We start from the raw sequence: 25,116 nt of genomic DNA on the forward strand, positions 1-25,116 counted from the left end.
TGATTAAGTGTGACACGAGAAGCTGCTTTTGCATGCTTGTCTGCTAACCTGTTTCCCTGGGCAACTAGTGTCATTGAGGTTGTGTGCGCCTGGCACTTAATGACTGCAATGGCTTCTGGGAGTTGAATCGCTGCAAGAAGATTTGTAATGAGCTGTGCATGCGCAATTGGTTTACCTGCCGCTGTCGTGAACCCTCTATGCTGCCATATTACCCCAAAGTCGTGACACACTGAAAATGCGAATCTAGAGTCTGTGTACACATTTACTCGCTTGTTAGCCATGATTTCACAAGCTCTGGTGAGTGCGATTAACTCAGCAGCTTGTGCTGATGATACAGGAGCTGGCATGGCCTCCAGAACTGTATCAGGCAATTGTACAACTGCATAACCAGCATGAAATGTGTGATCATCTGGTCGTGTGCAGGAGCCATCTACAAAAACATCGTCTGCATCAGGAAAGGGGACGCTTTGTAGGGTGGGGCGGGGGCTTGTGGCAATGTGAATTCGTTCTGCACATTCATGTTGTTCTGATATCTCATCTTGTAGCCCCTTGAATCCTAGGAGAGAGTTCAAGAACAACATTGGTGCAGTTGTTGGTGCACAGTAGTGAACCTTGAGCCCTGGAGTGGTGGTAAGGATAACATCATATCCCGCCAACCGTTGGGCAGTCATGTGTTGTGTGGACAGATTTTTTAGGAGGTGAAGGACAGAGTGTGACGTGTAAAGTGTTGTCTCATGTCCCAGTGTGATTGAGCTTGTCAATTCCACAGCCATTGCACATGCTGCCAGAGTTCTGAGACATGGTGGCATGCCCTGCACAGTGACTGGGAGTAATTTGGATATATAGGCAACAGGCCTCAACCGTCTTCCGTGGTCCTGGGCCAACACCGCAGCTATGGTTTTACAATTTTCAATGTGGAACCATGCTGCGGATGCCAGTTTACCAGGACTTGCTGGAGAGCGGTGGAGTAAACTGCAGGTGCGTCAATTAGCCCTTGCGGCAATCTGCACCAGGTCATTTGACGGCCTTTGAAGACGAATGCCATCAGTGGCTGCGTCTTCTCATCCAATGGCATTGGAAAGATCGACCACACTGAAACATTGCGTTGTGGCTGGGATCTGATTTATAAGTGTGGTTATGTCGGGCGTCACAGGTGTGATCGGGAGAATTATCTCGTTTATTGCTCTGAGATCTTGCGTGAATCTGTACGAGCCATCTGGCTTCGATACAGGGTTCAATGGCGTGTTGTATGGAGAGGTGGTGAATTTTAGCACGTTCTGTTTGAGGAATGCCTCAATCATTGGCGCTAGAGCTTCTTCCTTTGCTTTCTGGATGGGATATTGTTTTAAGTACACAGGCGTATGTGGCTTAACAGTTGCCTTGTACGGTGTGCAGGGGAGAAAACCAACATCGAATGAATCTTGTGCCCATGTCTCTTGAGGGATTTCTTCAAGAGAACTGGGAACAAGTGCTTGCTCACAAGTTAGAGTATGTACACAGTCAATAGAGAATCCCCCTCCCCCGTTTGGCAGGAGAGAGATGCCTAAAGCTATCATTAAATCCCTCCCCAGTAAATTTGAGGGACAAGTCGGCAATATGGCAAAAGAATGATCTGTTAAAAATTCCTTCCACTGATTATACACCTGTATGGAGGGGGTACGTCTGGTGGGGGTTAATACTCCGTTTATTCCCACAGAAGGTTCGCCAGGATAAGTTTCTTTACCTGTCCACTGCCTGATGACTGAGACTGTTGCTCCACTATCAATTAAGAAATATTCTTCCTTATACCTAGGTGGTTGTCTATCATCTGTTAAAATAAGTTTGACCATGGGCTTCTCTTCTGCAGTGTAGGTTAAATCATACATGGCGACGGAGTTTGGGCACCTTCATTGTGGGTTAGCTGTATTCATTCCCCACTGGATGGGATATTTTATCTGTGCCTGCTGGGTCTGTGTAGGCATTGGTTGGGCCTGGTCTGGGGGCGGGCAGGGGCAATCTCTAACGAAGTGCCCTGGTTGCTTACACCTGTAGCAGACACGTGAGTTTTGTCTGGGCCCTGCATGCTGCTGAAAGCTGCACTTATCTGTATATCTCCCCCTATTGCCATGGCGGGGGTGGGGCTGGGAGTAATGAATACTATGAGCTGAAGACTTGGTGGTCTGCTTATGAACCTCAAAGCATCCTGCCGAGTCTTTAGCTATAGCCTGCTTCATTGTTTGTGTTGGGGTTAATGTTGGCCAGTTATCAACAATCATTTTATACGTTTTAGCAACCTCAGGCAGTAAATTTGCAACAAATGTCTGTGTGTACACTAATCCCATATCATCTGCAGTTGCTAAACCTGCCTCTTCTATCCAGGTCTGTCTAAATCTTTTTGCAAAATCTGACACACTTTCTCCAGGTTTTTGGTTGCACGCTGTGGCTATCCCAATATCTTTTCTATCACCATGCATTTCCTTAAATTGTGCCAACACTTGTGTCCACATTTTTTCTATCTGGACAGAAGTCCTTAAGGGATAATCGGCAGGCGTGATATCTGCACTGGGTATTTCAAGAGTGTCACATTTTGCAAAATCAAAACCACCTTCTGCTGAATCCTGGTATCCTGTAACCCCTTCAAGAATTAATCTATAATCCTCTACAGTAAATTGTTGACCTTTACACATTCTTTTCAAATAAGATACAGTGGCAGCAGGAGTTTTCCTAGGATCAGGGGAATTCTTTATAATATCATTTAAAACAGTAGATGGTAAAGGCTTCATTACCATTTGATTCCCCATTATGACAAATGGGAACGCTTCAGCTGCTATGGGGAAAGTGTTTGTCTTTGCTGCACGAGGATACATTGTTCTACTAGGCTGTGCAGACTGGACAATAGGTTGATTAGCACATTCAGAGAAATCCTGTATTTCAGGCTCTGTAGAACTAGAAACTTGTGGGGCAGTTAATTGTGTGCATATCTCATCATCTGACTCTGTTGTTAATTTAGTTAAGACAGGGTATAATGGCACATAAGGAGGCGGAGCAGAAGTTGGGGATACAATGGGGGCTTTGATCTGCTGCTTTTCAGTTACACAGCTAAGATCAGTCCAAAAAGTTTGCAATGATAACCATGCCTGCCCACAGGTTTTCATATAAGTTTTATCCCAGTTTGGATCTCCATGATACCATGGAAAAGCACCTATGTCATTTAGACACAACCCCTTTATCATGGTAACATGAAATTCTGAAAAAGATCCCTCTCTTGGAAATGGATCACTACATCTCATTCCCTCAGTCCAATTTGACATATTATCCACCCATGGGTCTGTATAAAATGAACCTAGACACCTCTGGACAAACATTTTAGGTGTTTCCCCAAATTCATTTTTGGGAGACACTTTCACCAGAGAGTGGTTTGCAGCAGACTTAGGAACATGCTTTTCAGTTCTAAACTTAAATTTCAAATTTCCCTTGGGCGGCTCCATACCTTGAGAGTTGCCCATTATACTAAGCTAAAAATACAATAAAAAAATAGAGTGAGATTAGCTGAGTTTGAAGGTTTATCTAGGGATGGTGATGTCAGTATTAGACTTTACTGGAAAACCTGGTCTCCAGCTTGTGTGATTCTTCTATACTTCTAATCAAGTTTATCTACATCTGATTTATGGTTTGACTTTTAACTATCCTCTGTGGACAAGATTATACCTTCAATCTCAGCTCAACCTCGCATACAATCTACACAAATCTATACAGTAACATGCAATCTTATATAACAACTAAAATTCACTTAAGCGACTATACAACAATATACAAGGTTTAGAGAGACTATTCACTATTTCACACAGTACTGCTTTCTTAATTGGGGCATCAGACCCGCTATTTACTTTAGGAATATCAGATTCCTGGGAGGCGCTACAGAAGCGCTTTCCGGGTTCTGCTAATCCGCTCTGACAGTATAGGGTGGTAATAATATATAAAAAAAATAGTATTACTCACCCGATACTGTGTATGGCGAATCCCTCTTCTCGACACCAAACTGTTAGCTTGATTCCTTCCGAGGTGGCTGCACGATCACTTTAGCAGCAGTCAGACCTATGGATTCAACTCCCTGGTTTTAGTGAGTAGCCTCTCTCCAGCTGGGAGATGCAATGATCACGACACTTAAGTTGGTGAAAATGCATCTGAAATCTTTATTTACAGGTTAGTCTTATATACACCCTGATGTAGGGGAAAGAACCAGGTTAAACCGGTGTGCCCATGTGAAGTAGTGGAGACAATAGAACAGACATGGTAGAGACAGTAAAAACAATAGCATGTGTTGTTCTGTAAACACTGGCAGAGGTAGAATTTGTGCATGTGTTAATTTCTCAATGGACCAGGTTTTTTAACAACAATGCGTGACTAGGTCTGAGTCTTCAGATCTCTGTCACAGTGGCTTGTATGGTAATATACCAACTAGGTATTGAAATACAGGTATTGTATTCTGTCTCTCAAAGGTGTCTGGAACTTCTAGAGTGTTAATTATTAATGTATCCGTAAAGCACTGTCTGGAGGAATGTGCTGCTGACTAGTTGGAGCAATGATGTCATTTTAAGATAGATTTGATGTGCTGTATATATTTTAATATCGGTGATTTAAGTAGCACATTAATAAAACCTTTCACCCCACCCGAGGTGAGTACCCCCCAGGGGCCGTTTTGTCGTTACAGTTCCTCTTTAAGGCCCGGTGCACACCAAAACCCGCTAGCAGATCCGCAAAATGCTAGCAGATTTTGAAACGCTTTTTGTTATTTTTCTATGGCGTTTTGCTAGCGTTTTGCGGATTGCTGCTGCGGTTTTCAGTATAGTACATTTCATATATTGTTACAGTAAAGCTGTTACTGAACAGCTTCTGTAACAAAAACGCCTGCAAAACCGCTCTGAACTGCCGTTTTTCAGAGCGGTTTGCGTTTTTCTTATACTTAACATTGAGGCAGAAACGCATCCACAATCCAAAAAATGCCTCACCCCGGCATTTTTCGTTTCTGCAAAACGCCTCCTGCTCTGATGTGAACCACCCCATTGAGATACATTGACCAAGCGGATCCGCAGCCGCAAGCGGCTGCAGAAACGCTGAAAAAGCCGCTCGGTGTGCACCAACCCTCACAGTGGGACGCTGTGTTTGATGCAACGTTAAAGTCACACAACGTGCCCCTAATGCAGCACATGTAGGTTATAAAATTGGACGTTATTTTGCACTGCGTTGTGTCTCTTGGTGCGCCGTTATCGTTAAATACTGATGGAACGAAAACGGTGCATGCGTTACATTTAAAAAAAACATTACTGAGCATGGGCAACACACAACGCAGCAAATGTATTGCTAAACGCACAGCATGCAGCACTTTCTAAATGTTGCTACACGTTACACACAACGCAATGTGTGCACTGTGAATGTTGCACAGACTTTGTTTTGCTGTGCGTTAGTCTGCGTTATAATTTTTTATAATGTGCGACTTTAACCCATTCGCGTTCCGTCGTTTTCACTTGAGAAATGTTCACCTCCCATTCATTAGCCTATACCTTTATCACTACTTATCACAATGAACTGATCTATATCTTCTTTTTTCCGCCACCAATTAGGCTTTCTTTGGGGGGTACATTTTGCTAAGAGCCACTTTACTGTAAATGCATTTTAACAGGAAGAATAAGAAAAAAAACGGAACAAATCATTATTTCTCAATTTTCAGCCATTATAGTTTTAAAATAATACATGCCTCCATAATTAAAACTCACGTATTGTATTTGCCCATATGTCCCGGTTATTACACCGTTAAAATTATGTCCCTATCACAATGTATGGCGACAATATTTTATTTGGAAATAAAGGTGCATTTTTCCGTTTTGCATCTATCACTATTTACAAGTTTAAAATAAAAAATATATAGAAATATTTCATCTTTACATTGATATTTAAAAAGTTTAGACCCTTAGGTAAATATTTACATGGTTTTTTTTTATTGTAATGTTGTTTTTTTTTATATTAAACATTTTATTTGGGTATTTTTGGGAGGGTGGGATGCAAACCATAGTTTTATAATGTAATTGTGTGTTGATTTTAATTTTTTTTACTTTTAGATGTAGTTTTACTTTTTGGCCACAAGATGGCGGCCATGAGTTTGTTTACATGACGTCACTCTAAGCGTAACACACGCTTAGAGTGACGCATGGGGGAGGCAACAGCCAGAAAAAGCGCAGCTTCCGAGAGAAGCTGTCGCTTTTTCAGCGGGGGAGAGGAATCAGTGATCGGGCACCATAGCCCGATTCACTGATTGCCTGGCTAACGAACCGCGGGCCGGGAGCGCGCGTGCACGCGCGCGATCGGCCACGGGGGCGCGCGGTAGCGCGCATGGTTCCTGGACGTAGTTTCTACGTCCAGGAACCAAAATAGGTTAACGTCCCACTGCGAAAGAGGCCTTAGGCCTCTTTTCCACAGACTGTTAATAGGCAGTGAAATGCCACTCAAACTCTCACAACTGCTCACTGCTACCTGGTAACTGCTTGTTGCTGCCTGGTAACTGCTCACTGCTGCTTTGTAACTACTTGCTGAGCACACAGTTCAACAGTCCGTGGAAAAGAGGCCTTACCAAAGTGAAGTCTCTGGATGGATCCACATGCACCCCTTCTGCGCTGCGACGCTTAATACATGCTTCAGTATTAGGCCTCTTTTCCACGGACTGCTGAGCTGCGTGCTCAGCAAGCAGTTACCAGTAGGCAGTGAGCAGTTAGTGGGCATCAGCAAGCAGATGTGAGGCCTCTTTTCCACAAACTGTTTACAGGCAGTGAAATGCCTCTCAAATGGTCACAACTGCTCACTGCTGCTTGGTAACTGCTTGTTGCTGCCTGGTAACTGCTGACTGCTACCTGGTAACTGCTTGCTGAGCACACAGTTCAACAGTTCGTGGAAAGGAGGCCTGAGAATTTGAGAGGCTTTTCATTGCCTATCAACTGCTCATGGAAAAGGAGCCTAACAACAAATTGCGTTATTCTAACTCGCTGCATGCAGGCTTTGCATTAAATATCCAATCTGCGTTGCAGTTAAATATCCAATCTTCGTTGCAGTTCACACTAATTATAACGCGTGTGTTAAGCGAGTGACCACTATGAACCTAGCCTCATACATTTCCTCTTTTCCACGGACTGTAGATAGACAGTAAAATGACTCTCAAACTCTCACAACTGCTCACTGCTGCCTGGTAACTGCTTGCTGAGCACACAGTTCAACAGTCCGTGGAAAAGAGGCCTAACTCATTCCCTCAGTGATGGCCTACTATAGAAAGCTGATGAAAAGCAGCAGCATTTCAGAAATATTTCGGAATTACACCTGCAGCAAGTCACAGCATTCAGCAGGCCACATGCTCTGTGCTGACACCTGTCAGGTCATGTGACATTACCTGTGGTCAGAGGCCAACTTCATCCACCTGGATCTGGTTTGCCACAGGGGAAGATCTAGTCAGACAGGCTTGAGGGTAATAGTGACTAAGCAGAATACTGTCCTTATTGTCACCTCAGCAACTGTGCTCGTTTGTATTATTTCAGGTATTTGTGGAAGTTACAATATTTAGTATTGCAATCACTCTGGCCAGGGTTGTGGTATAAAATGGTGGCAAAAATAACTATTGTTAAAGAAGAACTGAAAGTGTTGTGCTGTTTCTCATACCTACATAAAGGATACATTCACAGTGGATGTTACTTTGCGTTCCCTGCAAAAGCTGGAATGCAAGGGAATGGGAAATTTGCACCGCACATTATCTGCATGTTGCGTTGCATACAATGAAGCATACAGTCAATAAAAAGTAATGCGTGCATTTTGCAGTAACACGCTGCAAGTACAGTAGTGCATTGGGATGCTGTGTGCAGTTAAACTGCACTGCACCTGCAGCAATTTAAACTTTGCATAGGCTTAAAATCTGTTTTAAATGACTTCCTTATACTGCTTGAATATCCTAAGAAAGTGAACAGCCTATGTACCTGAATAGCAGTGTTCCTGCAGAAGTTGTGGAGAGGTTCATGACATCATCACTCTGTGCCCAGATGTGCAAGCATGCAGCAAACTGAGACTTGACTAGAGACACCTAACAGCCAGCCCAGCAAAAAAACAAAAACAATAATAATGGATGTCACCAACCAGGAACAAACAGTTATATTCGGAGCTGGGAAAAAAGGGCGCAGGCAGCTAGTGGACAAAAAGGGCGCCGCCATTCACTCCCATAATAAATAACGTTTAATGGGCGCCGAGCAGGAAAAAAGGGCGCCGGAGCTAAATAAAGTTTACAAACGGCGCCCGGAGCTAAATAAAGTTTACAAACGGCGCCCAGAGATGTTTAATGATTTATAACTGAGCTTGTGGTGATTTACGTTTATAAAATGCACCCGTGCCGAATAACGTTTATGAAAATACTAAACATATTTATCTTATTTAAATAATTAAAACATTATTTAAAGTTTTATCCCTTACTGTTTGTAAAACATTATTATTCACAAAATAAAGCGATCTTATCTTGTTTAAATAATTAAAACATTTAAAGTTTTATCCCTTACTGTTTGTAAAACATTATTATTCACAAAATAAAGCGATCAGTACGTAACGTAAATTGCAAAATATTTTTTGCATCCACAATTAGTAAAACATTATTATCCACATAATAAAGGGGGGTTTTAGGTTTAGGCACCAACAGGGGGGTCTTAGGTTTAGGCACCAACAGGGGGGTCTAGGGGTTAGGGGTAGGTACAGGGAGGTTTACTTAGGCACCAACAGGGGGGGTCTTAGGTTTAGACACCAACAGGGGGGGTCTTAGGTTTAGGCACCAACAGGGGGGTTAGGCACCAACAGGGGGGGTCTTAGGTTTAGGCACCAACAGGGGGGGTCTTAGGTTTAGGCACCAACAGGGGAGTCTTAGGTTTAGGCACCAACAGGGGGGTCTTAGGTTTAGGCACCAACAGGGGGGTCTAGGGGTTAGGGATAGGTACAGGGAGGGTTACTTAGGCACCAACAGGGGGGGGTCTTAGGTTTAGGCACCAACAGGGGGGTCTTAGGTTTAGGCACCAACAGGGGGGTCTTAGGTTTAGGCACCAACAGGGGGGTCTTAGGTTTAGGCCCCAACAGGGGGGTCTTAGGTTTAGGCCCCAACAGGGGGGTCTTAGGTTTAGGCACCAACAGGGGGGTCTTAGGTTTAGGCACCAACAGGGGGGTCTAGGGGTTAGGGGTAGGTACAGGGAGGGTTACTTAGGCACCAACAGGGGGGGTCTTAGGTTTAGGCACCAAAAGGGGGGTCTTAGGTTTAGGCACCAACAGGGGGGGTCTTAGGTTTAGGCACCAACAGGGGGGGTCTTAGGTTTAGGCACCAACAAGGGGGTCTTAGGTTTAGGCACCAACAGGGGGGTCTTAGGTTTAGGCACCAACAGGGGGGTCTTAGGTTTAGGCACCAACAGGGGGGGTCTAGGGGTTAGGGGTACAGGGAGGGTTACTTAGGCACCAACAGGGGGGGGTCTTAGGTTTAGGCACCAACAGGGGGGTCTTAGGTTTAGGCACCAACAGGGGGGTCTTAGGTTTAGGCACCAACAGGGGGGTCTTAGGTTTAGGCACCAACAGGGGGGTCTAGGGGTTAGGGATAGGTACAGGGAGGGTTCTGTGTAAGAGTAGGCTTAGGTATAGTTTTAGTAAAATTTTAGTAATAATTACTAATGTTTTACAACACTTATTACGAACGTAGTTATATTTATATCATCGTTATAAAGAATATTTTCAGATTTGATTATAACAACAAACCATAAATGAAGGTTATTCACAATAATATACAATTATAACAATTAAACATATATTATTGTTTTTTTAATAAACGTAATTATAAGTTTAACTTTTGAAACAGGGAAGATTAACGTTTTCACAATTTCCGATTTCATAAACATTATTTAATGATTTATAATTTTGTTAAACATTATTTGTAAACGAAATATAGCACACTATTTTTATAAACCCTATTAATGATTAATTATTATTTAGAGTTTACACCCCGCGCCCTTTTTGTCCGGGCGCCCTTTTGTACGTACGCGTTATATTCTGTGTTATGCTTGGTACACACAATACAATTTTCTGACAGATTTACTGTCACATCAACTATTTTCCTATTTCCAACAGGTCCGATTTGATTTCCGATCGATTTTCAATTGCAGTGAACAGAAAATGGATCGGAAAATTGATTGGAAATCAGATTTGACCTGTTGAAAATAGTCGATCTGACAGTAAATCTGTCAGAAAATTGTATCGTACCCAGCATTACAGCTCAATAAAACAAAGCAGTCCCGGGAGTAAGATTACTAATTTAAATGTGGATGATTATGTAAAAAATATATTTCATCTGCATGTAAAATAATATGCTGCCTATTTCACCCAATTCAATACTCTTAGGGCTGTGGAGTCGGAGTTGGAGTTGAGGAGTCTGAGCAATTTTGGGTACCTGGAGTCGAAGTCGGTGATTTCATAAACTAAGGAATCAGAGTCAGATGATTTTTGTACCAAATCCTTAGTTCTGGTAAGTATTGGACTAAGGAGTCGGAGTCTGAGTCATTTTGGGTAGGATGATTTTTGTACCGACTACACAGCCCTGCTCTTAGGGACCATATATACTGTACTTGTTCAAGCATTTTATACATGTGATTTTTTTTTCCACATGCACGATTCTGAATTTGTGATTTTTGTATTATTTTCTGTACACATAATTTCGTATTGTAATTTTTCCATGAAAAGCAATCGCATTATTTTACATGAAAAACCATCTGTTTGATTTCATAAGTGTATGCAAATGTTCATATAAAACGCGCATATTTATGTAATTTTCATTGTTGTTGCATTGAAACGTGCATCGCACAGGAAAAAAACATGGCGTCCAAAGGTTCAAGTCCGCTCAAAATTGGAAATACATTGCGATGCCATTAGGATACATGACATCGTGGCACGCAGGTTTTTTTTTGCAATTTTGCAAATCGCAAGTGAATTTTAAATGGAGCAATAATGCCCCCCTCAGTATATCAGGTGTAGCCATAATGCCCCCCCCCCCCCCCCAGTCTGCACTGCTTCTATGATACTGTGCTGCTATTATTAGCAATTAGTAAATCAGATGTATTGCATTAATAAAACACCATTCGAGATAATGGCCCATATGCAATTCAGTTTTTCTTCCGAGTTTTTTCCCGAGGTGATATTTTTACAGCTTGTAAATAAAATGTCTTTTAAACTCACCAGCAAGCAAGAAAATTATTTTGACAGTACTTTTTCACCAACTTTTTGGTACTTTTTCCATTGCAAAGTGCTAGAACGGTATTTTAAATCGAATATGAAAAATTATCCCAAGGAGAAAACTCAGGAGAAAAACTGAATTTCATATGGGCCTATGAATTGTATGTGTAGTACAGCTAAGAAATAGAACATTAGTAGCAAAGAAAAGAGTCTCATATTGTTTTCCATCACAGGAAGAGTTAAAAAAAGTTACCTATGCAAAAGAGCTTCTCTGAGGTATTCGACCCAAATTGGGTCAAACACAGTTCTGTTTTCTGAAGCACTTAAACAGCCAAGAAACGGAGACAGCTTGGGAAAAGGTTTTACTGCAGGACAGATCAAAGGGTCATTATTTCTGCTTTGTTTTATAGGTTAAAACACAGAGTGTTGTCTGAAAATAAAAACGTGAGACTCTTTTCTTGGTTACTAATGTTCTATTCATTATCCGTACTACTTATACCATTCATTATAATTTTTTTTTCTCACTTTGGGCTTGCTATAAGGCATTTCACTGAAAAACTGTAGTTAAAGAGAAACTCAGACCAAAAATTGAACTTTATCCCAATCAGTAGCTGATACCCCCTTTTACATGAGAAATCTATTCCTTTTCACAAACAGACCATCAGGGGGCGCTGTATGACTGATATTGTGGTGAAACCCCTCCCACAAGAAAAGTTCGAACTTTTGTCAGTTTCCTGTCTGTGAACCTTGTTGCATTGTTGGAAATAGCTGTTTACAGCTGTTTCCAACTGCCAAAAACCATGCAGCAGCTAATCATTGGGGGAAAGGGCTGTTATTGCAGTGCATAGACTAACCTGCTTCTTTTTGTCTCTCTATACAGCATGATAATCCGGAGAACAAGGTGACGTTCTTCAGTCGGCTCACATATTCCTGGTACAGCAGGTAAAATCACCCGGAACACCCAGCCTTATTTGACAAAATGTTATCAGTATGATTATGTTGTTTTTGCTTAGTTTTTATTATTTTTGTGTTTTGTTGCCACCTAAAGCTATTTATAGTATGGCTCTCTCTGGTTGTGGTCTGTGATGGATCAGAGGTATGTTGGGGTAATAGACCAGGGAAGGGAGGAGGAGTCTATGGTTTGGAGAGTAGATCTGTAAAATGTGTTGGGGGGAGGGGGTGGGGTGCATGGATTGCCATGGGGGCCCCATAACCACAAACACATTTTAGAATACGCCCTTTTGCAGAAGCCTCCCCTCCACCCCCAAACTTTCCCCAGCAAAATTTGACCAGTTAACAGCCTCCCTTCCAGCCCCCTCCCTCTTCCCCCTCCCCATCAGTCTTTGTGGTAGGCCATATGACAAGTCCACCACCATCGCCCTTTTAACAACAAATGGCCCCCACCATCCCAACGTTTGTCATGAGAAACACATTGGGAGCGGTTGTAAGGAGAGGGAGGACAGTGCACCTGGTGATGTGGTAGGTGTTTTCTTCTGCATGCTGCTCTACATGATATGGAGAGAGTGGCCAGGCCCATGGACCAGCATCGGGCTGCGGACCACACAATGCCAACTTGTTACGTCTTGCCTCTTGTATCCTACTTCTTATCCCTTAAGTGGTTCACTGAGCCAAATTATTATTACAGCAATTAATGTTAGACCTTGAGGCACAGGAGTCAAACTCAAGGCCTGCAAGCCGAATCCAGCCTGCCTCACCATTTTATGTGGTCGCCAAGAGCCTCCAATGTGCATGACTGTAAAAGAAAGGAGGAAATGGAGAGCATGAAGCTGTGTGATGTGCCTGCTCTCAACAAAGTAGGAAGTCCTGGAACTTGTATGGGCGGCATCTAACCTTGAAGACAATGGGCTGTAGCCGACACACACACATCTGTGTCTTACGCAGGTACACTCCCCCCCATCTCCCATTCCAACTGGTTTTATACAGGTAGACTCGGGCTCTACAGTTGGCACTCATTTAAAAGCACAGCATCTTTGCCTATCCCATCTATACCTCAAAAAGATGTGACCAAACCTTCTTTTTACTGCCACCCCCAAGGCCGGATTCATACTTTTTGCGCCCTTAGGCTAAGTATGTTGTGTCTCCCTTTTCATGTGCAGCAGTGCCCCTCCCATTCCATGTGCAGCCCCCTCTTCCATGTGTATCATCCATGTACTGTAGCCCTTCTCTTCATGACTAGCTCCCATGGGCATCAGTTTCCCCTTGTCATGTGTTGTTCCCCATTTGCACCCTCCTCTTTCATATGTAGCAACTCCTCTTTTATGTTCTGATGACCCCTTGGGCTGCTGCCACCCAAGGCCTTGGCCTTAATTGCCTTTACAGAAACCTGCCCTGGCCACCCCTATCATCCTGCTGCCTTAACATCCTATAAAACAAATCTAATTTCCAGTTTGCTGTGAGCATGATCTTAGAATCATGTATACAGCAAAAAAAAAAAAAAAGTTTGATAGTTCATATATTTTAGCTCTGGGACACACTGAAACTGTTTGAAAGTCTGTATCATTCATATGAGACAATACAACATTAAAGCACAACTGAACTGGGACACTAAAAAGTTTGACTTTCAGCTAAAGTAACATTTAGAGACAGGAAGAGGCAGGCTTGCTCTATGTTGCCGCCTAGTGATTGGGGTGGGGAAGAGGAGGAAATGGGAGGGTGATAGGAGGAAACATCACAGCAAGCCTGCCTCTTCCTGTCTGAAGGGTTAAAGTGGAACTGAAATAAAAATAAAAACAAACAAAAAAAAGTGTTTCACTTACCTGGAGCTTCTGCTAGCCCCCTGCAGCCTTCCTGTCCTGCGCCGGTCTGCCATGATCAGCGGCGGGAGAACGGAGGATCGTGGCAGACCGGTGTGGGACAGAAAGGCTGTAAGGAGCTATCAGAAGCCCCAGGTAAGTGAAACACTTTCTTTTTATTTTTAGTTCAGTTCTGCTTTAAGTTTAGCTGAAAGTCAATTTTTTTTTAAGATATGACTAGAGTCGGCTGTAAATTTCACTGTTCAGCTTTAAAATGTATCCTTGAGTGAGCAGCACTTGGTTTATTTATTATCTGTGACATTATTTCTGTCTGGAAAGGATAATAACCCTCGGTTATAAGAAGCCTTTGGAGAGAGAAGACCTAATTGAATTGAGTGAGTGTGACTCGACATACACGGTTTATCCAGCATTTGAGAAAAACTGGAGAAAAACAAGCGCACAGCATGGCCGGAAGGTAATAAAAAGGAAACTCTGTATTACTGCTGATGTGTACACTGTATTGTCCTCCTGCTTTCTTCAGCACAGCTAGCTATAGGTCAGTGAGGATCACATGACGCTTGTTCTGTAGCACTATTGCCCTCCCGCTTCCCTCAGCACAGCTAGCTATAGGTTAGGGAGGATCACATGACGCTTGTTCTGTATCATTGTATTGCCTTCCTGCTTCCCTCAGCACAGCTAGCTACAGGTCACCCGGGATCACATGACGCTTGTTCTGTAGCATTGTATTGCCCTCCTGCTTCCCTCAGCACAGCTAGCTATAGGTCAGTGAGAGATCACATGACGCTTGTTCTGTAGCAGTGTATTCCCTTCCCGCTTCCCTCAGCACAGCTAGCTACAAGTCAGTGAGGATCACATGACGCTTGTTCTGTAGCAGTGTATTCCCTTCCCGCTTCCCTCAGCACAGCTAGCTACAAGTCAGTGAGGATCACATGACGCTTGTTCTGTAGCACTGTATTCCCTTCCCGCTTCCCTCAGCACAGCTAGCTACATGTCAGTGAGGATCACATGACGCTTGTTCTGTAGCACTGTATTCCCTTCCCGCTTCCCTCAGCACAGCTAGCTATAGGTCAGTGAGAGATCACATGACGCTTGTTCTGTAGCATTGTATTTCCCTCCCGCTTCCCTCAGCACAGCTAGCTACAGGTCAGTGAGGATCACATGACGCTTGTTCTGTAGCATTGTAGTTCCCTCCTGCTTCCCTCAGCACAGCTAGCTACAGGTCACCCGGGATCACATGACGCTTGTTCTGTAGCATTGTATTGCCCTCCTGCTTCCCTCAGCACAGCTAGCTACAGGTCACCCGGGATCACATGACGCTTGTTCTGTAGCATTGTATTGCCCTCCTGCTTCCCTCAGCACAGCTAGCTACAGGTCACCCGGGATCACATGACGCTTGTTCTGTAGCATTGTATTGCCCTCCTGCTTTCCTCAGCACAGCTAGCTACAGGTTAGTGAGGATCACATGACGCTTGTTATGTAACATTGTATTGCCTTCCCGCTTCCCTCAGCACAGCTAGCTATAGGTCAGTGAGAGATGACATGATGCTTGTTCTGTAGCATTGTATTGCCTTCCTGCTTTCCTCAGCACAGCTAGCTACTACAGGTCAGTGAGGATCACATGACGCTTGTTCTGTAGCATTGTATTGCCTTCCTGCTTTCCTCAGCACAGCTAGCTACAGGTCACCCGGGATCACATGACGCTTGTTCTGTAGCATTGTATTGCCTTCCTGCTTTCCTCAGCACAGCTAGCTATAGGTCAGTGAGAGATGACATGACGCTTGTTCTGTAGCATTGTATTGCCTTCCTGCTTTCCTCAGCACAGCTAGCTACAGGTCACCCGGGATCACATGACGCTTGTTCTGTAGCATTGTATTGCCTTCCAGCTTCCCTCAGCACAGCTAGCTACAGGTCAGTGAGGATCACATGACGCTTGTTCTGTAGCATTGTATTGCCCTCCCGCTTCCCTCAGTATAGCTAGCTACAAGTCAGTGAGGATCCCATGCCGCTTGCTCTGTAGCATTGTATTGTCCTCCTGCTTCCCTCAGTATAGCTAGCTACAGGTCACCCAGGATCACATGTTCTGTAGCATAGGCATGGCACTGGCAAGTGTGGCAAGTGATTAGGCTGTAAAATAATGCTGAAGCAAATAGAAGCATTCTCCTTGGCGGTGGAATTTGCTCACAGTTCACAACTTATATACTTGTAAAAATAAAATGGGATTGATTTATTGAGGGAGGTGCAAAAACACCTGCTGCAAATGTGGAGCAGCTATCCAGAACAGGTAGTTGGATTTCAACTCTTAGGCTTTGTTGCAATTTTGTGAGTGATTTTTGTTTTTAGCACCTCCCGGGCGCTTACCTGCGTGCTATGATTTTGTGTAAAGCGCTTTTCATAGTGCTTTTGCAGAGTGATTTGTTTGTTCACTTCCTGACGCACTTCACTTCCGGTACTATGCATATGACCCTGTCAGCGCACTCTGCTACAGGGTCATGTGACTGTGTTTTTTGCATTTTGGTGGGATGTAGCAAGAGCATTGCATCCCACCACAATGCAAAAAATGTGTAGAACCGGCCTAAGGAACCGGCCTAAACAAAACAGTAGATAGTCACCTATGGAGAGGAGAGGTGCCAATCCAATGGAGCCTTCCTGGTCCTCTCTGTGTCCTCATTTTAGTACTGTCTCCCTAGTGAAATTATTCAACCAGCAGGTCGAATACGTTTTCGTCTATCCTCTGCCACCAGCCATCGGAAGTACTTGTGTTCATGGGTACTTCTGAAGATGAGTGGATCCGTACTGCCAATACGCAAGTCCACACCCACAGTGCAGTATGGATGTGCCCAAATTACAGCTATAAAACCCTTTCCTAAGCAGATAACTGGGCTTCTGACTGCAAGGGATAGATAAAAGGATCAATAGTTTGCGTTTTCCCTCTGGGATGCTTTAGACACTGCAATTGAACAGAGACAACAAAACATTAAATCTACTTTGTAAATGTTTATACATAAAATAAAACCATGAGATGTCTAAAAAGTCATTTTTAGGAATAGGAGGACAGATTGAATTGTTTATCTCATAAGTGTATTTTCACCTCGGGTTCACGTTAAGTAACGTGGATTGTGCTAATTGCGTAATTGATGGAATTGATGCTAAAATTGCTCTCTGCTCACAGTTTATTTTTTGAAGTTTGGTGGTGTCTTTTCTTGCGCTGATTTTGAAGAAGCCTACTCAGTCTTTTTCCTCACTTCCTCCATGTTAGCTTTCTTATCCTTAAATGACCAAATAGGGGCTACATGTTGTCCCTCTCTCTCCAGGATTCCGGAAGGCCGTCATTACTGGGAGCACTATGGAGCACCTTCCGATATCCACTTATCTGCGTGGCCCTCATGAAAGTGGTGGCAGATGTCCTTGCCTTTACAAGTCCACAGATCTTAAAGTAAGTGAATATTATCTTCTAAAAGGGAATTATAGCAGATTTAAACAGGCTGTTCAAGAACTGGGCATTATTCTTATTTATTGGATGTCTAGCACCAACACATTACGGAGGGCTGGACATTAAATATGGTTACAGACAATGATAATTATGATTATACATGGGAGTAGTATTCCAAGCAATTCAACTTCACGTTATTCTGTCAGGTAGGGTACACAAGGAGGGAGGGCCCTGCAAAAGCTTACAATCTAGAGGGAGGGGGTGGTGACTCAAGAGGAGGGGGCTGCATCTAGAGGTTCTCGGCAGAGAGAGTTAGGTCAGCGGTGGGGGGAGGGGGACAGCGCAGGCCTTCTTGGAGAGGTGAATTTTGAGGGCTTGTTTGAAGGTGTAGGTTAGGGCAGTGTCACATAGAACCACCTCATGTAGCAGTTGACATAAACATCCTCAATGTTCAATTTCTTCTTTAGGACTTCTTTGTGCAACAGTTTAATTGGCTTCTCAACCAGTCAAATAGAGCTGTGCTCTCTGACCACAATTCTGCCTGCCTGAAGCTCACACAAAAAATTGCCTGACACTACCACTACATTGGTGAGAATGTGCAAAGTGTGTGCTACCCTTATGTGGGTAGTAGTATCTGGTTTTAGAAGCAGCTCTGTTTACTGAGAAGAAGCAGCTGAAATAGCTTAGGGCAGGTGAAGCAGACAGATCTTAGCAGCAGCAGAATGAGGGACCTAACTTGTCCTAAAAAATAGCTATTATCGGTAAGGACAAGTCAGGCTCGTCCAGTTACAGTTACTCACCTGCGGCGTCGCTGGCCTGCGGGATCCCTCGCCGTCACCTCACGGCTTCCCTGCACGCGTATTCTCTCAACATGGGTGGGCAAATAACAATATTTTATAAACATCTCTGTAATGTGTAAAGCTAGCCAAACACTTATAGATTGTGGCAAAATAATTGCTCTCTCATTGTACTCTCAAATGCAGCTATGCATACAATGCTTTAGGTTTATGATCTACCGCCACTCCTACCCATCCACGATTGACGGAGATAGCATGGTGCAGTGGCGTAGCTAAGGAGCCAGGGGCCCCAGTGCAAGCTTTAGATGGGGGCCCCAAGCACTCTATTGGTATGGAGCCTCAAAACCTTCCAAGGACATCTTCAGTGTTAAAGGGGAACTGAAGTAAGAGGTATACGGAGGCTGCCATATTTATTTCCTTTTAATCAATACCAGTTACCTGGCAGCCCTGCTGGTCTATTTCTCTGCAGTAGTATCTGAATAACACCAGAAACAAGCATGCAGCTAGTCTTGTCAGATCTGACTTTAAGGGCTCATTTCCACTATAGCGAATTCGCATGCGTTTTTCGCATGAAAATTCGCATAGCAATACAAGTGAATGGGACTGTTTCCACTTGTCAGGATTCCTTTGCGTTTTTCTGTGCAGAAAAAAATTCGCATGGCAGAGCCATCAGAATTCGCATACCGCTATGCGAATCGCATACAATGTATTTAATAGGAAATTCGCATGAGGTTTGGGCATGCGAATTTTCATGAGAATTTTCATGCGAATTCGCATAGAAACAATGGAAAAGCACACCAGCACTGCCATGGTTAAATTCGCATACATCGTCATCCATGCGAATTCTCATGAAAATTCGTATAGACCCGCATGCGAATTTTTACCGCGACGATTTGCACCGCACAAGTGGAAATGCAGCCTAAAGTCTGAGGGCTCGTTCCCACTATCGCGAATCTGCATGCGTCCAACGCATGCAGATCCGCACATGTAATGCAAGTGGATGGGCCTGTTTCCACTGTAGCGTTGTTGAGGTGCGTTTTTTTCAGCGGTAAAAAAACGCACAAAAGAGCCAACGATTTCGCCTGCGTCGGGAATCCGTGCGAATCGCCGCTAATGTATTTAATAGTAAAAACGCATGCGTTTGTTACATGCGTTTTTACCCGCGATTTCGCGTGCGATTTCGCACCTTTTTCAATTTTATTTAGCCCTGGCAGTGTCATGGTTAATTTCGCATGGCACCCTGCCATGCGAAATCGCATGCGAAATCGCGGGTAAAAACGCATGCGGAAACGCATCCGCATGCGTTTTTACAAGCGTCGGAATGCGGCCGAAATCGCGTCGCAACAGTGGGAACGAGCCCTGAAACACCTGATCTGCTGCATGCTTGTTCAGGGGCTATGGCTAATAGAGGCAGAGGATCAGCAGGGCTGCCAGGCAACTGGTATTGCTTAAAAGGAAATAAACATGGCAGCCTCCATATACCTCTCTCTTCAGTTGTCCTTTAAGAGGTGCAATCAGAGGAGGGGAGACCATTTGTTAATGATATCACCATTCAACGCACATATAGAGGTTATCATTACCAGCACACCGCCAATGAAAAGCTAAAAGGATGGATGAAGGAGGGACCCTAGTTTGCCCCTCTGGCCTAGGGACCCCGGTGTGGTCGCAGCTTCTATATCCCTTTTTGCTACGCCACTGGCATGGTGTTTTGTGAAGACCACTCATGGAGCCTGCAGATATGCTGTCCGAATAGTCAGAACTTCCACCCACTAGTCTTGTGAGTGATGGAGGCCATGCAGTCCTACTGGAGTTAGGAAGTGATGAAGTCATGTGACAGGAAGCTGCAGACCACTGCAGAATCTGGCTACACTGAATTATATAAGTAATGTGGCTGGATTTTTACATTCAGCACCATTGCACTATCTCCTAGAAAGAGAGCCTGAGGCTTTTCAGTAATAGCTTTGGCTGTTTTCCTCCTGTCCTATCAGCATTGTGCAGGTAGAGGTGAGTCTGCCTGTGCTATAAATAATCCCTCAGTAATGGGACACTGTAGCACCCGGGGCCTGCGGATATTTTACAAGACAGTCACGGGAATAGCTATTGTGACACTTCGATGCTGAACAAGATAATTGCTAAACACGTGCCTTAAAATTGTTACCAGAGCCAAAAAAGCAAAGATCACGGAAAAAAAAATAGAGCTATCTTTTTCTTTTTTTTCTCTGCAGCCCTCTGTCTGTGGGAACTACAATTGCAATCAGCTCATTTCCTCAAGAGGAAGGGGCTATCATCAGGGAACACCTGTTCACACAGCATACTGTCACCCGATATGATCACTAATGGTCATCATGTCTGGATAGTGTACTAGTTAATGGACAATTGAAGTGAGAGGTATATAGAGGCTGCCATATTTATTTCCTTTTAAGCAATACATTTTTTCTGGCAGCCTTGCTGGTTTATTTGGCTACAGTAGTGTCTGAATTACACCAGAAACAAGCATGCAGATAATCTTGTCAGATCTGACAATAATGTCAGAAACACCTGATCTGCTGCATGCTTGTTCAGGGGCTATGGCTGAAAGTATTAGAGGCAGGGGATAAGCAGGACAGCCAGGTAACTGGTATTGCTTAATAATTCCTATATTTGTATAGCACTTTTCTCCTATTGGACTCAAAGCACTTGCAAGGCAGCCACTAGGGCACACTCAGTAGGCAGTAGCAGTGTTAGAGAGTCTAGCCCAAGAACTCCTTACTGAATAGGTGCTGACGTACTGAACAGGAAGAGCCAAGATTTGAACCCAGGTCTCCTGTGTCAGAGGTGGAGCCCTTAAAAAGACCCAGAGACGAACTAACTAACAGTTTTATACATACCTGGGGCTTCCTCCAGCCCCATCAGCCTGGATCGCTTCCACGCCGCCGTCCGCCGGTACCGCGTCCCATCATTTTGGCCAGTCGGGCCAGTCGACGCAAGCGCAGTGCGCTCCCTTTATACTGCGCAGGCGCATGCGTAAAGAGCTGGTAGGGAGTCAGTGCGCTGGTGTACAATTGGCCGCGTCCGGCGGAAGTGACGGGACCCAGTACCGGCGATAGAGGCAGTGGAGGACGGCGGCGTGGGAGCGATCCAGGCTTATGGGGCTGGAGGAAGCCCCAGTTATGTAAAAAAACTTTTCCTATTTTTTTTTGTAGCTTCGTCTGTGGTTCCCTTTAACCATTACACTATCCAGCCACTTAAAAGGAAATACATATGGCAACCTCCACATCACTCCTCAGGTTCACTTTAAGGCCCCAATCACACTAGAGCGTTTTGCCGCAATTTCGGCAAAACGTTCAAACGCTAGCGCTTTATTTAAAAGCGCTAGTGTATTGAAACTGTATGGACCTGTTTGTACTTGGGCGATTTGCGGAAATCGCCCAAAATCGCGAAACGCAAACGCGTCGCCTGCACCATTTTCAAGCGATTTCCCGGCGATCGTGCTTCAGTGCTATAGAAGCACTAAACGCGACCGCGGCAAAATCGCTGCAGTGTTCAGTGATTTTTTTCCATGTAAAATCGCAGAAAAATCACTCCTGCAAAACGCCCGCAAAAATCACCGGCATTTTGCGTTTGTGTGAATGGGGCCTGAGGGCTCTGTCTCTGACACAGGAGTCCGAAGTTCGAATCTTGTATCTGCCTGTTCAGTAAGCCCCTATTCAGTAAGGAGACCGTGGGCAAGACTCCGTAACATTGCTACTAACTACTGAGCATGCCCTAGTGGCTGCAGCTCTGGTGCTTTGAGTCCACAAGGAGAAATGCAGGATATACATTTTCTATGTCTAGTCTAATCTGTGTCTATTGTGTGTACTTAGGTTAAGAGTTACTTTATATATTTAATGTGTATATTATGTTGCAGGCAAATGATTGCATTCTGTGAGGGGCGGTCAGAAGATTCCTGGACCGGCTATATGTTTGCTGTGGCTCTTCTTATAGTTACAATTCTGCAGACTCTGATCCTACAACTCTACCAGCGTCATAACATGCTTACTGCAGTGAAGTGTAAAACTTCTGTCATCGGAATGATCTATAAAAAGGTAATAACCACTGAAATGGTTAGTATATGCAGGAATTGTAAACGGAAACATTTATAAAACTGTTTTTAGAGTGGTCGACCAACTCCCATGGTAATATTGCTTACTTAAAACAAACCTGAACTGAAAATTAAAAGTCAAAATAAATTTACCCATGTCATACTTACCTCTCGTGTAGCCTACCCATCAGTCTCTTTCTTCTCTCCTGCATCCAGTTTGCCCACTGTGATCAATGGAATTCTCCATCCTCCATTTTGGAAATGGCCATTATCTCATAGAGAAGGAATGAAGACCGGCACCATCCAGTAAATATAGCTCAGCAATTTATTGTGCAGACATTATGACACAATGAACGACGTTTCGGAGGTCAATCCTCCTTTATCAAGTTCCTATCAGTGTCTCACTAATCTTACATAAACATCCTCTTTATATACCTACTACCATGGGAGAACAACCAATCACGTTGAAGGAGTCGCCTCTGGCGACCAATCCCCCGCTGTCTCGCGCTGGCGGACCTGATGGGGGACTCATATATGCGCATACAACGTGCGCACAATAGGAACTGATAGGAACTTGATAAAGGAGGATTGACCTCCGAAACGTCGTTCATTGTGTCATAATGTCTGCACAATAAATTGCTGAGCTATATTTACTGGATGGTGCCGGTCTTCATTCCTTCTCTACAAGTTGGGTCCTGAGTGCTGCGGGACCTTATGACCTGGCACATCGACTTCTGAAAACTGGGGAGTGCTGTCTGCTACAAAGTTAACAGCCATTATCTCATAAGCACACTGTTAAACTGTAATATCACCCACTTGAGGGAAACATGGACATTACCTTGCTCATCCGTTTTCCTTTCAGTTATAGCTGACAACCACTGATATATAACTGACAGCAACTGATATTTATCAGTTCTGACAAAATCTTGTCAGAACTGGAAGGAAAAGTTGTTAGAAGAAAATGGTGAGCTAGTGAGAGAAACTGACGGCGAGGTAAGTATGTAATATTTATTTGCAGGTACATCATGCGTTTATTTTAAATAATTTTACTAGATTCAGGTTCACTTCAAATCCTCCATCGATAGCTAAACCTAACCTACCTCCCCCAAACGACCTCCTTCGATGCATTTAGGTTTTAGTGCTTAGATAAGGAGCTGAGGGGCAGATGTGATGATGGCACTGTCTCCCCCCCCCCCCCCCCCCCCCCCCCATCAGTCTGGTGCAAAAGTTGAGGATGCAAGGACTGGGGAAAAGTCTGTGTGCATGGATAGGGAACTGGCTAATGGACAGAAAACAAGGAGTTGTGGGCAATGCATCATATTCAAAATAGGTGACTGCAAGCAGTGGGGTCCCACAGTACTAGTTCCAGTACTCTTCAATTTATTTATTAACCACCTTAGTGGTATGGACGAGCTCAGCTCGTCCATTACCACCAGAGGGTGCCGCTCAGGCCCTGCTGGGCCGATTTTGATCAAGCAGCACACGCAGCCGGCACTTTGCCAGCCGCGTGTGCTGCCTGATCGCCGCCGCTCTGCGGCGATCCGCCGCGAGCAGCGGCGAAAGAGGGTCCCCCTAGCTGCCCGAGCCCTGCGCAGCCGGAAGAAATAGTTCCGGCCAGCGCTAAGGGCTGGATCGGAGGCGGCTGACGTCAGGTATGTCGGCTGACGTCCATGACGTCACTCCGCTCATCGCCATGGCGACGAGGAAAGCCAAACAAGGAAGGCTGCTCATTGCAGCCTTCCTTGTTAATTCTGATCGCCGGAGGCGATCGGAATTATGCTCCAGGAGCGCCCTCTAGTGGGCTTTCATGCAGCCAACTTTCAGTTGGCTACATGAAATAGTTTTTTTTAAATTTAAAAAAAACCCTCCCGCAGCCGCCCTGGCGATCTCAATAGAACGCCAGGGTGGTTAATGACCTAGCAGATGAAGTATAAAGTAAGGTTGCTATTTTTACAGACTACAAAATTGTGCAGAATCCTCAACTCTCAGGAAGATAGTGACATAATGCAACAGGATCTGGATGGGATGGCTATATGGGCACATAAATAGCAGATGAAATTCAATGTTGATAAATGTAAAGTCATGCATTTTGGTCGTACCAAAGCTCTAGCACCGTACAAAATAAACAGGATGCAGATGGGGAAATCAAACTTGGAGAAGGACTTAGGGTTGTATGTTGATATTCATTTGTGTCGATCTCCCCCCTCCCACTTTGTTTACGGACTTCCTGCGTAGCGTTAAAGCAGAACTGAAATTAAAGAAAGAAAAAAGCATAGAGTTTCACTTACCTGGGGCTTCTGCCAGCTCCTTGCAGCCTTCCTGTCCCGCGCCGGTCCTCCACAATCCTCCGTTCTCCTGCCGCCAGCTATTTGTCGACTCAGCAACTGCGCCTGCACGCCATGGGCCACGCATATCTTTCTCCGCAATAGCGTCTTGCGCTATTAGCGCAGGACACTATTGCTGGCGGGAAAGATACGCGTGGCTTGCCATCGACTTACAAGTCGACAGTACTGAAACTAGCTGGTGGCGGGAAAATGGAGAATCGTGGAGGATCGCTCAGGGCGCCGGCTTCCAGGGGGGCGCACGTGATGTGCATTCAACTGGCCGTGGCTGCATTTCTAACTGCTGGCTGCGGGCTCCAGGTCTGTCTGTGGCTGCTGCGAGTCGTAGTTCCTCCCCCTGGTGCCACTGGGGGTGATGGGGGCGTAACTCCAGGAACCTGCTGCTGCCTCTTGCTGAGTCTGTGTGAGCCATGTGTGCCAGTATCGCCACCCCTCGCTCACAGGCGATGTCTGCCCTGTG

The 25,116-nt window shown here is 44.5% G+C and overlaps 1 protein-coding gene across 1 annotated transcript in view; it reads left to right on the forward strand.

The window, feature by feature from the left end:
• LOC137547211 (ATP-binding cassette sub-family C member 2-like) overlaps nucleotides 1-25,116 on the forward strand; it is an 86,945-nt gene that overhangs the window by 13,360 nt on the left and 48,469 nt on the right. The window contains exons 2-5 of the mRNA XM_068270524.1: nucleotides 12,134-12,195; nucleotides 14,346-14,481; nucleotides 17,339-17,460; nucleotides 22,141-22,318. Coding sequence (XP_068126625.1) covers nucleotides 12,134-12,195; nucleotides 14,346-14,481; nucleotides 17,339-17,460; nucleotides 22,141-22,318 — 498 coding nt within the window. The remainder of the gene's footprint in view (nucleotides 1-12,133; nucleotides 12,196-14,345; nucleotides 14,482-17,338; nucleotides 17,461-22,140; nucleotides 22,319-25,116) is intronic.

Source organism: Hyperolius riggenbachi, chromosome 2 (assembly GCF_040937935.1).
Source record: "Hyperolius riggenbachi isolate aHypRig1 chromosome 2, aHypRig1.pri, whole genome shotgun sequence".
Lineage (NCBI taxonomy): Eukaryota > Metazoa > Chordata > Amphibia > Anura > Hyperoliidae > Hyperolius > Hyperolius riggenbachi.